This window comes from Trichoplusia ni, chromosome 4, assembly GCF_003590095.1.
Source record: "Trichoplusia ni isolate ovarian cell line Hi5 chromosome 4, tn1, whole genome shotgun sequence".
NCBI classification, from domain to species: Eukaryota; Metazoa; Arthropoda; class Insecta; order Lepidoptera; family Noctuidae; genus Trichoplusia; species Trichoplusia ni.
Window position 1 is genome coordinate 3,428,089 of NC_039481.1, and position 19,055 is coordinate 3,447,143.

Sequence of the window (19,055 nt, forward strand, 5' to 3'; positions counted from 1 at the left end):
CGCTGCATACTCTGAAGCGAACGAACTCGTCAACGGACATGCATTAGCGTACCGTGTGCAAAATTCCCCTATAGACATGTTATAAACATGCCACCAGCAGGTACACACCGTATATATTTATAAAAGGTGTTCTGCTTAACACACGGACGGCGAAACCCCGAAATATACAAACATTGGTTGTCTTTCAACTACACACTGAAGTCGCGTAAACACCAGTCAATCAATTTTCGACGAAATGCGAATGCCTTTGTATTACAATATGTATCTCTAAATATACGCACGTTTGCATGTCGACGACGCAGCTTTTCATCAGATAATTAAAAGGAAAGTTTACAAATTTTCTGAATAAATTAAAAATAAATACAAACTAAGTAATCTTCAGGGACCTTAAAAGTGAATAAATTAAGTTTAAGCTCGTTAGTAACATTTTCAGCAAAAAATAAATTAACATTTTAAATAACGATATTACTCTAATTAAGTAAAAGGCTTTGGAACCGAGCGATCCTGCTAAATTGTAGCGTTGATAAACGAGCTCATAAGTAGTCATAATTACTTATATTAAGCGACTTTTTACAGAAAACTTACTTAACGACTTTATAAATCTTGTACATAAAATAATCCTAAGGATTACTTGCTCTTGAAAGACTTAACAAACTCCATCAGCAGCGTAGAAAATAATAAATCAATTGAGTTAGGTAATTAGCGGAAAAATCCATCATGTTGGGCGAAAGTAGGTCTGGCATTGTTTGGTCTAAACATCTAGTCTAGTCATTAGCCCGTGAGCGACCTGGGCTAAAAATAAACACAACTTAAGAATATTGGTAACATCACTAGCTTAGTAGATTGTAGATACTCAAGAATCCGTCGACGTCGACGATTTTCTACTTTTACAGTCAGAAAAATTTTTGGTAATGACAAGTAAAGAATGAAGTTCAACTAATTTGGACGGCTAATTACTCTCCCTTGTACTGCGAGTAATGATTGCGGGTTTAACTTCAACAATTAAACAAACTCCAAACTAGACAGATAAATTAATAATTATTGCGAGCCACATTCATTTTGTAATGACACCCAGATGGAATAAATTACTATTTTAAAATTTATGACCTATAGATAAAGCCCAAAAAAGGTTTAACTTTAAGCTGCTTCTGTCACAATAGTTTAAATTATGTTTTGTTTGTAAAACATGGAAAATTTCCAATGAAATATATTGTGAAATTATTTATGGTATCGTATTAACATTGAAACGTTTAAATAACATTATGAGTCAGCTGACACACGTGTAGTATAATCATCATTCAAATGTGCATCAGAAGTTCATAAACTAAAACTATCCGTGTCATGTCATTAAATACTAGGAAAACGAAACATTTGGCCCGAGGAATAAACGAAATGTCAGATAAATCATACGACCACCGCGACCGAAATCTTGATAAAACAACAGCTGTCCATCGTAAGTAAATTATTATGAAAAAAATTATGCAATTTTCCCAAAACAATATCGAAAGAGAAAACCAAATTTCTTAAAGTTTTCATGCATGTTGTTGTACTGAGCAAATCGTATTTATCAATCCTTTCACGTGATGACCATTCAACCCTTCCGGAACGAAGCTCTATCTATTCAGGCGATGAGTTTCCGTTAGATAAGTTTGTCTGATTCAAAAGGGATTGTCTGGAATCGGCGTTAGTGAAGTGCCGCGAACCGGGTCGTCGGACGAAATACACCGGGTACCCGGCTCCCGAATGTTTCGGTGGGAGACGGCGGCTCGCCAGTGCCACGGCGGGAGAGCTCCTGAGCGGCCGCTTGTCGCTCGCTCCCGACACCAATCCGCGTCAACCTCACCTCTACGAAACATAGTACTACCAATGTTCCCGTAATACACTGTTACTTTATAAAGTTTCATAAAACAAGTTTTGAAGTGTCTGCCATGTATGTAACTAACATGACTCTTCTGAGTTCATAACAGCGCGCTGCTACGGTGAGTGCAGGTTGACATGTACCAGCTCACTTGGTTTGAAATAGAATAGCTTTTCAATTACGTGCCAGTATTCAAGCCGACACTGTTTTGTAAAATTTTTCGACGAGAATTTTGATGAACAAGAACTGGAAATTTCTTGTAGAGCAACAATCATAATAGCTTAGCTTTTTATATCAATTGACGATAATTGCTTGGGACAAGGAAGTGAATAAGTCTCTTTACCGTCTTAATTTAATAACAGAGTATAAATTCAATGAAGGTTCTCAATTCTCAGGATTCGCATCAAAGTGTTGAGTGTTCATTACTAAGTATAAAGAAATTAAACAATAAAAGAAAGTTAAGTTTACTGCTCTACAATTAAAATCTTGAACAGCGAAATTAAGAAAATTGATTCAATAATTAGTTTTAATAAATGGTTGAACTGTCCCAACTAGTTAGACATTCTCAGACAAACAAATTACGATAGATTAAAAATTAAAAAGAAGAAATCTAATTGTTGAAATAAATGGACAATTAGTTTAACAAGAATTAATGTTCTCAGAATTAATTGCTTTAAGTTTATGACGGTCTTACAAAACACAGAAAGCTAGACAGTTATAGAATGCCAGACAGATAGGAGAGCAGCGGCCAAATTGATCCCATTATTTATTGAACGAATTCAAATTACATTACCAAAGAGACAGCTGAACTGACGCCCATTTAAACTAAAATTATGCCTTGATAACAATAATTGATTAGCAAAAGCACTTATAATTATAATTCATTAGAAATTAACAAATGTTGCTACAATTATTATACATATTTATTGTACATTTGGTAGCAGTAGCTTTGATATTAACATGAACAGTTTTTGAACAAAATTTCATGTTGTCATGAATTCCAATCAAAGATCATGTCAACATTCTATTGATAAAAACAACTGCTTATATATAGAAAAGATAAAACCTACCTCTTTTTCTCTAATAATGCCTCTAGTTGATAAGAAAACATAAATAATTAAGAAATCCCGACAAACAAATTCAATCACTAGTGTTTTGTAATGAATGCTACATCATACTTTATCATTTGATATTCAATGGTCTCTCATGTATATGTGGCTGCGCTGAAAATACGACTTTCTTATAAAAACATCCGCATCATTATTGTTCCATTCGTTTCTGGGCTGTGTTGTCACATAGACTATATTCTAACTTTAAGCAGATATTAATTTTCAAAAAATTACCGGAATATATGCTTTTAATTATACTTAACATTTTTTGATCCCAAACTTTTCATTACTTACAATCTATGGATAACTTAATATTCAATTTTGAACGCAAGTCCTCTAGCTAACATATAATATTGTTTATTATATTAAACATTTAATGTTATACTCATTTGTCCAACATAAAATTATATAATTTTACCTGAATACTCTCAAGAACCGCAGAGATAACCTACGCTAATTATAACATGATATTATATGATCGCATACCTATTATTAGCTAATAATTACCGATATCGATATCGATACCCTTAATAGGTACAGTGAGCAACGAAAGTCGATAAACAAATGTTAATTTATACGAACTATAAAAATGTTTAAAACTATCTTTTAATATGAGTGTTAAAAGAGTTTTCAGCAGAATACGGTTGTTTCAAAAATAGTCCTCAGTCTAAGTTATTGAATTTGACTGTGTTCTGGTGCCTATCACTATCTCTTAAAGTAATATTTGATTGCTGTTTCAAAACGAACCTGCCTTAAAGAATATAATCCTTGTATCGCGGGGATTTTTACAAATATTCAAGTCACATGCATAAATACAATCAGACTTAGGACAAGTATTCGTGGATCACACTCAATGGTTGTAGTACGTTTGGATCAAACCCTAGACACGTCGCGCTCAATGTGTTTGGCGTGAGCAGTAGAAAACAGATACAAGTTTAGGTAGCTATCACTTTTCACAACTGCAATAAAGGGCATGTTAGGCCTCCAGGAGTTTTGTATTCTTGCACTTTTTTTGCTGCCTGTACTATCCTTCTAATATTATAAACGCGAAAGTTTGTATGTGTAGATGTTTGTTATTCTTTGACGCGAAAACAATCGACTTCATTTAGACGAAACTTGGTAGATATTTAATAACCATTATTTTATACCATTAACACATAGGATAGTTTTTATCGCGACTTTATGTTCCCATGGGATCATTTTTTTTTTAGCGGGCGGGCCCACGTCCAAAAGCTAGTAAGTAATATATCATAATCCATGTGATCGTAATTTCTAAAATTAGACCGGCCATCTATCATAACGTTCGAAGTTACGGTTTGAAACCAATTAATCTTGTCGTTGGACAGAGAAAGTTTTTCAATAGATGTCTAGTGTTCGACTGGCACTAAATGTGACACACTCGTATATGCTTCGGAACCGAAGTAGAATATTTCAGTTACATTTGCTAGCTTATGTTTGAATGGACTTTCTGTTGTTTAGTTGTGTGTAATCATTTATTGATCTGAAATAAATAGTATTATTATAAACTAGCTGTTGACCGCGACTTCGTCCGCGTGGTTAGAAGATATAAGTTATGTTTTTACCTGCCCTATTTTTTTCACATTTCCCATTGTATCTTCGCTCCTATTAGTTGCAGCTTGATGGTATATCCTGGTATACCCTTCCTCGATGAATGGTCTATTCAACACAAAATATTTTTTCAATTTGGACCAGTAGTTCCTGAGATTAGCGATACAATTTTGTTTGGGGTGCAAGGAGATATATAGTAGTAAAAATCTAAATAATTTTTTCGGTTTGATTTAGGAAACCAAATGTCCCTAACAAAATAATCGTTTTGCAGTTAAAGCTTGTTTTTTTTTTTCATTCATAAAATACGGCAAGTAGGATCAAACTCAGAACATTATATAAGTTTAAACGAGATGTCTATTGCTCTCAAGGGGTCTATTATGAAAATAATTCATTACAATGAGTCTTTTTATGAGGAAGGCTTTTATTGAGTTTTATTATTAACTTTTGTAAGTTTTCCTGTTGGAAACCTGTTCATACCCAGAAATTAAATAAAAATTAAAAATATAAAAACAAGAGATAGATAAATTTATTCCTGTTATAGAATAGAATTTCGCTTTAAGACAGTCAATCTCAAACAAATCAAATCTCTTTCAAAAACATTTTTAATAGCATAATTATCATTATAAATTAAAGTAATATATGTCTGAATGTAAAGAGGTCCTATAGTTTTTATAAATAGGTATCTTATCAATAATATAATAGATACGATTCATCTATACGGGCGAGTCACCCACATGGGTTTATCACGTATCAGCTATCTATTCACATGAACTAATTATTTAGGCTGCGAGTGACAGTGTCAACGAACTTATTGATGTAAATGTAAATTAATTTTGGAAAAAAATAAAAACCGACTTCAAGACTACACTAACAATATATACAATTGAACTAAAAAGTATAAAATAATATTTTAATTACAAGCCAAAGAACACTAAAGGAAAATCAACGAAATTATTGATACTTATGCATACTATTTACATTTTAAAATCAGTTATTTTTGAGGTCGGTGCCAAATGCGGGCAGACGCGTGAGGGCAGAAGACGCTGATGGTTGTGTTTTATGTTTGTATGTATTAGTTTATGTTTCTTTTTTGTGTTATTAATAGATAAATTATTTTATTGTCTTCTTTTCAATTATCGGTTGTTTTTCAATTATTTATGTAATTTCTTTTTGTGTCATTAATATATTGTTTTTGTTTTGGCTGGCACCGACTCCAAAAATAACTGATTTTAAAATGTAAATAGTATGCATAAGTATCAATAATTTCGTTGATTTTCCTTTAGTGTTCTTTGGCTTGTAATTAAAATATTATTTTATACTTTTTAGTTCAATTGTATATATTGTTAGTGTAGTCTTGAAGTCGGTTTTTATTTTTTTCCAAAATTAATTTTATTTTTCACTTTTTAGTATGGGTAGGCCTACTAAACGCGCTGCCCAAATGAGTTCTTTGCCCCCGTGAAACTGCCCAGAATTCCCAGTGATATTTGTTCGAAAGCCTCCACCCAGTCTGTTACCATTTGAGAGTGATGTTAATTATGGAGGCCATTTTGAATAACCGAATATCTCATCAGAACAAACATCTAATTATGTTTATTTTAGTTTCAGTATTGCATTTTTTGTAAAACTTTGTAAGTGACCTTGAACATTTTTTTTTTCGAAATAGTTTTTATAACCTTTGTAGTGAGTACAGGCGTGATAATATGTTGTGTGATGGCGTAAACAATGCTTAGATATGCTATAGCAACAATTGCGGTTAATCTGCTGTTATTTATTGAAGAGTTCCCCCGATTTCTACAAGATCCCATCATCAGATATTGAAATGGTGATAGTGGGACCACACGGGACGCACAAGCTTTCAAATAAAAAAAGAATCATGAAAATCGGTTCACCCAATCGCAAGTTACGAGGTAACAAACATAAAAAAAAAAAAAAAAATACAGTCGAATTGAGAACCTCCTCCTTTTTTTGAAGCTGTTATCTGTATGGCCTTACCTGGTTTTCAGATATTTAGGTTCAAGAATAAAGTATACGCCGTACATTTCTGTTCAAATCGTTACAAAAACAAGAGTTACGACTGGCCACCGCGGCTACCCGAAAGCAGGCCAAAACGGAGGAGTATTTTACTGCAGCTATAACACTAAAATAAAGGCCTAAGCGCCGTAAACTCTACTCGATCAATAAACTGACAAACACTGCTACACTCAGTGCATTGAAAGTCCCAAATTTCTCGTCAAAGCTTCAGCCAACAATAAATCAAATTGACAGTTCTGATCCAATATTTGCACTCACAATAAAATTGATTGACGCTCAGTAAACTTGAAGTCGCAAATTATGAAAATAGAATCGCAAATTCTAAAACTCATCGATTTAGTTATTTTAGAAAATATAGCATGTAAGTAAAGCGTTCATATTATATGATTATCTGCGAAAGTTTATTAACTTTTGCTTCATTAAAATAGATGTTACTAATATTACCAAAATACGTAAATTAACACCTTCAAGTTATTAACTTGGCTAAGTACATTTATAATTTAAGCATAGGCAACACGATCATTCGAGCGCGTGTAAATTGCCAACGAGGAAATCCGTCTGACATACTAAAGCTGTTGCAGAGGTACTCAACCTTTTGTTTTCCTTTACGGATTCAACTAACTCGTTCGGGAACATTGTTGATATTACCTCGAGAGGAACGGTGTAATTAATACCACCAGAAGGGCAATCCGTGCCTCGCGTTTTAATCAATTAATTTCAACTGTTAAGGACTGCTGCTACGTATATAGTCTCTTAAGAAAGTATTTATCTTTAGCGTTAAGGGAAATGTAGAGCTTTGGATGTTTGTAGGTTGTATTCAATTCAGTCTTTACTAAAGTCGTTTTCGCGACGGGTAATGACCTTTTTCACCCTCGCGAGATCGCAACGAATCACCACGGGTTGACATCGTTAGGTCGGATCAGCGGATATCCCTTTCCCTGGTAGCAAAATTTAATGTCGTATATCACATGGTACAAGTAATGCTGCTTACTCACACTAAGGTTTAATGACAATTTTTTTTTTTCAATCCTTGTAAATCTGTTATGATTGTTTATGTGATGTTTATGCATTACGCCAACATAGGTAAGCATGAATGTTGAGACGTAATTTTTCACCTCATAATATCCGCTTAACTGTGCCATATTTGTAAGCGCGCATAACTTTACGAAGCCGATTGTTGAAGTTGGCGCAGTCGGTTAAGCGTTAAACAATGACGCCCTAACAAACTCGTGTATTATGTGCTTCGTATTAAAGCTCGTCAGTTCGAAACCGCCGCATTAAGTACCGCGGATCCATTTCCATCAATCGACGTTGACAATCTCCCAAACAGTATAAATCAATCTAATACCAACATGGTGACTAAATTTAGATTTGTTTTTCGACCTTATTGCTCATAGGGGGATTTTCCCTCAAAGTCTATTGCTTCTTAGATTCTGACACACTCATAAACACGGCTTACGTAGGTACCTACTTCTAAAATAAATATGAATATGTGTGTTTTTACGGTTTATTTTTTCGAGTACAAATCGAAACTCATAATACTCAGGCAGACTGTCTTTCCGTCCATCAACTATGATAGCAGACTGTTTATTCTTTCACAAAGACTTACTTAAATTAAACACTATAAAAACTTGCTATTGTTCCTTAGATCGGTGAAGATGACGCGGTCAGCGACTACGTCACCTCCTCAGCGATTGCTGGAGCGGTTCGTGAACAGCACGCCGGCGCCCACCACCGCGGCCACGGCCACCAATGTTGGTGCTGCCGTGCCCAAGCCCAGCGCCAACAACAAACGGCCAACACCAATCATCATATATCCTACGGGTAAGATGACATAACATGTCAATTTATATTATAAGTCAGATGTAATGGTGAGTAAATTTAATAGCATTCATTAAGTAGGTGAAACCTAGAACCCTAGAAACCCTATTTATCGAAAATAACTGCTGCACTGTCTCAAACCAAGAAAAGCTTGTATTATGAGTTCAAGACAACTGATAAATATACTTAGGTATTATTTTTAAATATATCGAACAAACGTTTGTCCTAGGTGGTCCACGAAATACTTATCCAACAAGTCAATATTTATTGAACTTGATTTTTAAAACATGACGCTACCATGTTTCGCTCAGCGCGTGGTATCAGGCGCTTGGCATATTTGTATTTTAAAAGATAATTTACAAACAACAGTGTGGTCTCAACCAAACCTTGCATAGTTTTCCATCAATTTAAGTACTTGTATTTAAAGAAAAAAGTATATATACCTATTTTTTTCATTAATAATGTAAAATGGCACATGTTACACACTCGCGACACAATACGGCACATAATAATAACGCCTGGGACCTATTTTTCATACAATAGATTTGACTGCTACAGAATTGCCTTTTCATATTTCCACGACTATTCTGCTTTCTGGGAATACCTCTGGGGCTTCTGATACTTTGCCATAACTTACATATTGTGATATGCTTCAATTTTGTCAGTTATTCCTGTTTCCATACAATTTGTGAAATGAAACATATTTATTATACCCCGGTCAGCGGTAGAGAAATGAGAATGAACAATCGTATCAAATTCTTATATTGGTACTAGTGGATTTGACTGGCGTTACCTTGCATAATATTTTAAGAAATGAAACTAAAACAAGAAAGCAATTTAATCGGTCTTCCTTATAATAACATCATTTATTACTTTTCGGTCCAGCCGTTTAGGAAGAGTTCAACAACATACATACTTACGGCAGAATTATTTTTAAAGAAAGACTTTCAAAATTACGCAAAATACTAGATTTTGTTGATTCGTCCTCCCGTACCTAAATCATTCCACAAGTTGACATGTGATTTAATAAACTCTTTGTTCCACAAATACTTTAGGGAGTACCTTGACAGGTGACCTCAAAGTTATAATAAATACAGGTAAACAATTAGTAACGACATAAAGCACTGAAGCATTGAAGGTTGAATGAGCTCAAGTCGGGGCAGGTCTAATCAGGAGTAGTAGTCTCGAGGGAGAGACCCACTAAGCCGGAGTGCATGTAAAAACATACTTAGTAAGTTAATGGTTTCAAACCTAATGATGATCGAAAGAGTAATCTGGAAACTTGCTCTAGTATTTATTTTTATAACTAAATCGAGCAAATTTAGACAGAAAAAGATGGAACAGTTTATTTAATCACTAGCTGACATGGCGAACAGTCGAGAGATAGTTGTGAATCCTCCTCACGAATGGTTTTATCACTTTCTGAGCCCTACTAAACAATAAGATAATTAAAGGTAATTGACTATGCGATTACAAAATTTAAGTTATATGCACACCAGCGAATGTAATAATATAGCTTATAATTTCACTGAGAAACTCGCAATTCTTGACTTGTCAATCATCATTAAGACAAAATCATATTTTATGCCAAGACGTCACATCCTAATGATTGTCAAGTTCGCTGTCACGTTCAAAGTTTGTTCTAAGTACCTTAGTTACAAGACCTACATATTGATGTGAAGGCTCTGAAATAGGCACAAGCACGTCTAATGGCCATCAGTGATTAAATGGTCCGCTCATGTAATTTACAGCAGCCAAATCGTGTAACTTCAATGGAAATGGAATCTGCTCCAACATTTGAACAGTAATAAACCAAGTTAATGGCGCTTACACGCAAACTAATTTGACAGATAGATTGATTGGCAATTTGAATCAGGAATTACTGTCTAAGAAAAATACTGCACTGTTCTCTAAACAAGATTCTACAGGGTCAGAATCAGTGAGTAATAAGCAAGCTATTGTTAATCAAGTCTCAAAAAGAATGATATATAACAACATTCGGTGCATGTTTTAATCAATTTCCAGACCCCTTTTTATTGATTTGATACATCAAATGGAAATAATAATAAACATCGTAAATATTTTCTCAAGTGATAAGGCTTTTATTTTCTTCCTCGTATATTTGCTGCAGTCTAAAAATAGCATATCTCGTCGGCTTAAATTTCCCTGATTATTATCACGAGACTGGGGTGGCAGTAACGGTTGCCAACGTCATTATGCCGACCGGCTCGTTCTGGATGGAGCGTAAAAAAAAATTAAAAAGTAATTAGGATGGAAGAGCAAGCTTAGTTCGTTCCCACGAAATATTCTTCAATTTTAAAACTGGAAAAGTTGATTTAATTACCAACATCAGAGCCAGTGCTGCGGTTTAGAAACTTTATGCTATGAATATCAATTTTCGTGGCGTTTTATATATATTTGACATTTGTTTAAAACTTGTTAATAACTTTTATGGGTTAATTAATCATGATCGTATAAATACACTGCAATTAATCCAGAACGAGCACGATCGACGAAAATAATTACCAATCCATTCTAAAACGCTCGCGGCGCAATTCATAGTTAATTAACTCATAATCCTAACGCGCGCCACCTATTTAATTCCAAGTAACGCCATAGTTTCGCTACCAGCTCACATAAACGCAATATGCCCCAACTTCCCTCTCACACTGCCCTCACTACGTACAGTATGTACTACAAACTGCTTCTTGTTTAATATTGGACTCATTTATCGTAGACAGGAACTCTGTGCACTTAACTGCACGCGCCCAGTTTCCCTTTCCACCGTCATAAGTGTGAGCGCGATGTAATCGGAGCCATATTGTTTCACGCCCATAGGTTTAGATAATTAGAGCCCACGTTTTTGGGAATTTAAAATATGAAATAGGTGTATGTGTCATTCGGACTTTTTGTAATCGAGGACGAAATTTGTTGCTAACATTTCTGCTTAAGCGATTCATCAATCATCATGAAAGTCATCAATAAATTACATTATCTGGTATTAACTGCTGTTTCATACAACTGTTTTAGGCACAACATTCACAAAAAACCTTTAAAGGTTTTCGACCATTTTTCTTGCTCTGTACTCTGTAGTTATGTCACAAACGGGAGCCAGGGACGATAGTCAGAAAATTTTGATCCACACTAGAACCCTAATCGCTTTTCAATTTCAATCAAAAATCCCAAGCCGTTTTGGCAAACGAGCCTAGTCTTTTTTGGGAATCGAAATCTTTTTTCTGAATCCGATTTATCATTTCTACCTAACGTCTGTCCAAAAAACTAAAAGGACTTAACTTACTGACAAATACAAATATATCTATTGCATTTTCTATAAAGTTGATTCGGAACCATTTGGATCGTCTAGTATCATTATTACCTTGAGCTTTGCATAAAATATACTAGGCTCACCAATCGCTAAGCATACTAGGCAAAGCTGTGTCAATTATGTGCTTAAATGAGTTGAATCTTGCAACATAATATCGGGAGGCCTACGGAGCCGACCTTCAATGACACGTTGAAGAGGTCTCAAAATGTTTAGTTACATTATGACGAGGCGAGGCTGGCACTATCTGCGTCCGGCTGTCTACATACTCGACTGGTGTCACTGATTGCCCGCTGAACGTCGTAAGTAGGTACTCCTATATCAAGACCAGATACTTGACTTTTGCCCTATAAAAGAGAATTTTTGAAGAATGGGTAGAGGTTTTTTTAAGGTTTATATGAGATATGGGTGTTTTATATGAAAAGGTTGAAACATTTTAGGTTTCTTTAAGAGTTTCTAGCTGATATATAAGCTTAGCTTCGCTTTCCTTCAGGTTTTCTAGGAGGAAGAATTTTTAGCTACGGATTTCAAGTTAATGTTATTGAAAACCAATACCTACTTATCCAAATTATTGTGTTTGACAGACCAAAGTCGAAGTCTTGAATACTCAAGATCCGTCAACTGTTTTTGACAAATAAAATGAACTTTATAAATCAGCTATCAGTGCCTAAGAATCTTAATACCTTTATTCAGTATTTTTGGGCTTCTGAAATAATCCAGTTATTTAAAATATTATTAAATGAGCACATTTCACATGATCTTCACACAAAGCATTTTATACTTGCTAGCTAAAGCTAATAAATAAAAAAAAAAATAACTATTAAAAGCCCTATAACAAAACGGCTAACTCACAATTGCAATGTAGAGGCATTTTCTCGCTTTATAATTTCAGCAAAGTGTTGAGAAAAATGCTTATCTCTTGGGCTATGTTTCACTTCCCTCTCATCGCCTCGAGCTTTTCTATTTCAGATAGCCTTTACTATTTTAGGTACAGATCTGGGCCTGTAAGTTACAATTTCTTAGAGCTGTAAAGCTAGCGAGTCCAAGTCATTCCCGTATATTTGAGGTTTTACTTTTTGTTTCAATGCGAAGTCACATTGTGTTCGCTCTATATATTTAATTAAAAAACAATTCCATAATATTAAAAAAAAAAGTAGATACCTAGATCTGTTTCGTTCGTCTTCATCTTCTAATATACATATAACCCCGTGTCACGATGTTAGTTACCGTACTCCTCAAAAACGGCTAAACCGATTTTTACCAAATTTTATATGCGTATTCAGTAGGTCTGAAAATCGACTAACATCTATTTTTCATACCCCTAAGTGTTAAGGGTTGCTCACACTAAAAAAATTTTTTTTATTTTTTGGACGAAATTTTTTATTTTTTTATAATGTGGCATTAAAAAATACATACAACTAGAAATAATTTATTACGCAAAACAACGTTTGCTGGGTCAGCTAGTTATAATATAAGCTTCCGTTTTGATACCTAACATTCGTGAAACTAAAGCGCAATAATCCAAAACATTTGAATGTGTGACGTCCCAAAAGGGACATAAAACAAGAAGTATTGTTCGCGTGACGTGCTAGTGCATGTTTACTCACACCTGTGGATGGACATAAATGTAGATGCAACATAAATACACGTAGCGAGGCGACAAGCCCTGTTTTTATTGCTCTCAACTCTGTTCATTGTTGTGACTCATTCAGGCTTGTTGGTTTATACTTGAAGCTCATGAGCGCCCCGGTTTACGCGGAACCATGTTTATGTGAAATTGCCGAATAAAGCTATAAATGTGTTTTCTCATTGTTTCAGTGACGCCGGAATCGATAGTAGTGCCGATTGTATCGTGTATATTCGGCTTTCCTTTGTTAGCACTCACCGTGATCTGCTGTTTGAGACGGAGGGCCAAGTTAGCCCGGTAAGTTGTTCTCACGCTATTACTGTAAACAAATCATTAGCCCCTGCTCTTTAACCTTTACGCTTCAAAATGTAGATTGAAAAGATTCATCACAATCTTATCAGAGCTCCCGAGGGTTCAAGCGAGTAAGTTGATTTAGGATAGCTCCTCGAATTAGGTTCTAGGCACATTAAAATTCAAGTAATCTAATTTCCTCGTAGCAGTAAAAGCTAAACTTTTTGTGTAAATTTACTTCTAAATCCCATACGGGGTCTACATAAACTTGTATGATTTTGATAAATGATGTCACCAGACGGCGGCATTACACATAACATTTGACGTAAGCGTTTCGCAAGTGGAGCAGTTAGGAACCAGTAATGCTCTTGATAATGATGATTGATTCAACTTAGCGCGAATAAAGCTATCGTTAAAGTCAGCTTCAATACGCCTACGGATTATTAAAAGCAAATTCGCGCGCTGCAGGAAAATAAAATGAATATTTTATCATGAGTTGCTGGGAATGACCTGTAATGGTTTTAGTACATGAGAGAAAAGTGGAAATTGTTATTGAGTATTAATATTGTATGGATAGCTATAAGATGAGAAATATGAGACAGCTAAAAGTATCATCCCTTGCTGTGAAGGAGAGTTGCGTGTCTCGACAAGGCGCTGCGGCCTCAAGCACCTCCTCAAGATACTGCTGACTTCCTCTTCACTGTAAAAAATCTCGCCGTGCTATCGACTAAGGGGTTGGTACTGGTATAAGTATCACTCAATACATTTGCAGCGCAAGTCTCGCTAGAGAATGGACTCTTGAGAAAGTATTTAGTATAGAGTTTTTGACAAGGACTCTCCATATTTTCGGCAATTTTGTCCTTGCACAAGTATACACTACGGTCACACATAGTCCAATATGCAACCTTGTTAACGTCTCACAGCTGGGAATTTGTTTCCCATAATAAAAAAAATAGTTTGCATAAAGGTCTAAATGTGTACTCAAAAATTATAGCTAAACTAATTAGGGCTAAACTAATTAAATGTACAGGGAACGTGCGAGACGCCGGAACTGTGAACTTGATCGTGGAGAACTGTCAGTTGTGAAGATGTCTCCTGTGAAGACGAAGCCGCGGCCGGTTAGCCTGATCCGCTCGCCGCGCCCCCCGCCCACGCTCGAACTGGACACCGTGCTCGAAGAAAGATCTGACCCTGAACAAACTACACTCTCACAAGTAACGATATACCTCTTTGTAGTATATATAGGTATATGTTGTGTAGTAATATTGCAATACCTGGGAACTAAGCTAAGGCCTGATTGCTTTTATACCTCGCTTTTATCGTGACCTAAAATAAAACAATGAAATATAAAGTAAGTTTAACGGGTTTATGTTCTCTGATTTTACTTTATAATCCACTTAATTTTTTAGTTTTTGATTTTTTTCAAGGTTTTTCTGAATTTTATTACGAAATGTACTTTTATTCAAGTTTTATTATTGGGACAATAGAATGTGGGCAATGATTACGAAAACGTTCGGAATGAATTTATAATTATTAAAGACCCTTTATCATTTTTAGATTTAATAATACTCTTTCATATCAGCAAATATTTCAATCCTGGGTTTACAGCAGCAAATTTCTTCCCCTTCGAAGTCCTGTTTTAGGAAACCATAGTAGGTCATCAGAAACTAAGTACTTCTAACGTTAAGACTACGATTACTATACTCAAATCCTTAACCAGGTCGAGATAACACCAGATCGGGAGGTGGGTACCATAATCTTCGGTGCTGTCGGCGCGATGGGCACAGCAGCGGCAGCAGCGGTGGCCAACCGCGACAGCTAGCGACGTGGCTCGGTGCAGCCCGGCGCACGCTCGCCGCTCTGGGCCGCACTGACCAGCCAGCCACTCGACGAGGACGATGTCGACGACGACGAAACAGCTGGCGATGACAGCTAGCAGATAGACGAGCGCTCAATAGTCGACATCGGCGAGCGCATGAAACTATTCCTGGACATTCCACTTAGATTCTAAAGTGACCAATTAAAAACAAACAAATATCTACAAGTGTTCCAAAGTGAAATCAATTATATCTTATATCAGATTTCTAAACGTGTTAATGGATTCTTGAGCGGAAATTCGAATTAATCGGTTTCATCACGAATTAATTGACTAAGTACCGAATATTTTAATGTATTGTACTTTGTATCGATTTCTCTTACAAACATGTAATAAGATAATACAGTGAGCTGAATTAATGGTTAATGTAATGGTCGCATCTGCCCCCTAAATAAACTTAACATACATCAAGTTTAAAATCAGACACAATGAAGAGTAGAGTCTCTATGGCCTGAGTGTCATCAAATGAATTAAAAAAAAACTGAAACTACTAGAGTCGATCCGAACAGGTCTTTCGTGGTGATTGATTACGAAATTCACTTTAAATAATATTGATTTGCGTAGTCGAGATTTTTATGGCAGCTTTAGGTACTAAAGGTGTAAGCGCCTCGATAGGCTCATTGTAATAAAGATTATTAGATTTGAAATGAACATTGTCAATGAACCGAAACTTGCTAGATATATTTATTACTGCCTAAGAGGTTGTACTATACAAAGTATGTTTAAGACCCCTAGAAAAGCTATTAACGTACAGTACCTACCAATCTTTGTTTGAAAATAATTAATTATATTAAAAGCTGTGTACTCTATCATTAATTCAAGACCCTTTATTTAATGTAAATAATTAATTGAATACGAACTACCCAGAAATTGTATATAAATATGTTTAAAAATTTGTAAATAATATTTGGCACTAATTTAAATGTTGCACAAACCTTCGTCTTAAATAAAGTTGTGCAAAGCACGAAGTTAAATAAAATGCTGAACAATGACTTGTAAACATCCATGTTGCGACCGTGTAGCTTAATTTACTATCGAATATCTTTGACGTACTTCATAGTCGGCCTAAAAACATTTGCAAGCAATAAAATATTCAATACTTAAACATCGATTCTAACTCGCACTACACTTAATGAGTAGACAAACAGAGCCTACTCAATTCAATGCTTAAACTCTTCAAATACATTCGTGTGGGTCGGGCACTCGGGTCAATAAATGACCTTATCATCAATAATGTTCTGTGCCAAATGTTTCTGTACTTGCTAGGTACCGGTACAAGCTTTAATCTTGTATTGTATTGGCAAGCCAAGCTAAAACACGCGTGTTTCGGTCGCTCGGCTCGTGCGGGGTCATTGAATTTTACAAAATCTAATTGATTTAACGAACCCCGATATTGAAGGGTAAGGCCGGTATTTAAAAAAATCAAAATAGTAAAATTATTCCATTCAAGACGGTCATGACTGTGTACATGCCCAGCTGTGGGCTTTGTAGTACTGAAGACAAAACTACAATCTAGAGCCAAACAAATAGGTATATAGTTCATTAAGCTACGTTCAAAATGCGACATCGATAAAAATGATCAATTTAAAACCATGCAATCACACCTAGATTGACCTAGAACAAACTAGGTAGATGTAAATTAACGGTATTCGTTAGATAACGAAATGTGTAGGAAAGAGTGGAAATATAGAGGAAGAAATAGGAAAGATAGATGTATTAGGAGATAGAAAAGTTGCTGAAGATAACGAGGAACTTCCATCGCCTCTCAAAGCACCTATAGTTGTGGAAAAGAGATAGAGCATCACATAGCGTAGATTCTCTCTCTCACCATTGCAACAGAACTCTTTGAAAGGTGATTGTAGACCCCAGATCCAAAGACAAGTAGTCGCATAAGTACAATGAGACCAAACCAACGTTACTTAAAAATATAAATATCTCGTATAGGTGTGCGATACACAATATACATGTAATCTAAGATACTAATGAATAGAAATCCGAATTTTTATTCGTAATATCAGCTTTATAGATAAAGTATTGTAATACATTAAGTAAGTCACGTGTGAACATTATTCATTCAAATTTTAGTACAAAATTACTAACTACCATTTTAACATACGATGTTCTGTGGAAACCATGAAAATAAAGTTATATAACCTTGCATAAGTTTATTGTTAACATTTGAAAAAAAAACCAATAGTATATTTTTTGTTGCAGCCTCGCAAGGTATTCAGATATAGTTCCACATATTGAAAGCCTAAAAAACGACACGTAAAAAAATTGTATTCATGGAACCGAAAAAATACAGACGAAACAACAAACAAAAACATTTTTTTTTTAAATATGTATGTACGTACAAAACGTACCTATCATAAAAAAGCAAATGCATTTTTTTTTTAATTTTGTGCGCTTTATTTGTGTATAGAGCGCAGATAATTTTGAATTAAGAATGCTGTAAGACAACCCACTCATTACACAGGCTTTACATTAAAAATAAATTATAGAATTGCGTATGTGCGATCTGTTGGGAAATAACGGACTATTACAAAATTTTGGTGAAATTACTCGTATTTTTGTGTGATATTAATTACCAATAATCTTCGGCAGGATATTTTTTAATTTAGGAAAAAATATCATTGTTATACAACTTCGTGGATTTTAAAATTAAAAAAATAGACAAAAGCCTTATTTTTAAAATCGTGTTACATAATCTGCCTATCTTGCGAGGTGTCTCACGCTCCATTTACCGACGTATATGATAAATAGTACCTTTAATGTGTATGTTTCAAACAAAATGAATGTATCAATAGATTAATAAAGATCGTTTGTGTTATTATGGCCTTTGTATCAAGTAAACGTGTCTTAACCCCCGAGTAAATAAAGGAGTAGGCAAATTAAAAAATTATTAGGAATAAAAAAAAACTTCATACTGGACTCGAACCTGCAACTCCCCGTTCCTGTAACGCTTTTTAGAATATCTGAATTTTAGCGCTTCTACTAATTGCAATAAATCTTATTAGCTAAATGCTACTGCTAAATAAAAGGAGGGTTTTTTACTTATTTATAATTCAAATTATGCTATGTTTAACATCTAATTGAACTCTTTCGTCACTCATTAAACTCTGACAAATATAAAATCACCCTCAAAGCACGACAACAACGCGTCATTCAATTTCACTCTCTAGTATGGTAAAAACAAAATGGCTGATTCTATAGATATACTATTCTCCTCACTACGCCTTTTCATGTCCCATCCAATCCTTCTCGTACCGTAATCATGTTCAGAGTAACCACAGCCCATTTACCCTGAAAATTAAACCCAACAGTCGTTCACAACTGAGAGACCTAATAAACTGGTCTAGAATCTAGTTACATAAGTTTATATGCCTTTATACTCTAGGAGACCTTGAATATCATCTTGTTTACAAAGGTGAATGTCGAATTATGAAAGAGTCATCGAATCATATGTATGTCATAAATATGCAGCTATGTTTGACCTTGAACGTACAATGTCGTGATCTAAAATGTGCGTTTGTACTATAAAACGTGTTATT

At 35.0% G+C, this 19,055-nt stretch overlaps 1 protein-coding gene across 1 annotated transcript; it reads left to right on the top strand.

The window, feature by feature from the left end:
- The first annotated feature begins 679 nt into the window (after positions 1-679).
- Positions 680-18,334, top strand: LOC113492568. The gene is made up of 5 exons (XM_026870072.1): positions 680-1,979; positions 8,216-8,391; positions 13,529-13,634; positions 14,659-14,842; positions 15,349-18,334. Exons 2-5 carry the CDS (start codon positions 8,226-8,228, stop codon positions 15,448-15,450), a joined length of 558 nt encoding a protein of 185 aa, XP_026725873.1. The 5' UTR covers positions 680-1,979; positions 8,216-8,225; the 3' UTR covers positions 15,451-18,334.
- Positions 18,335-19,055: the final 721 nt, after the last annotated feature.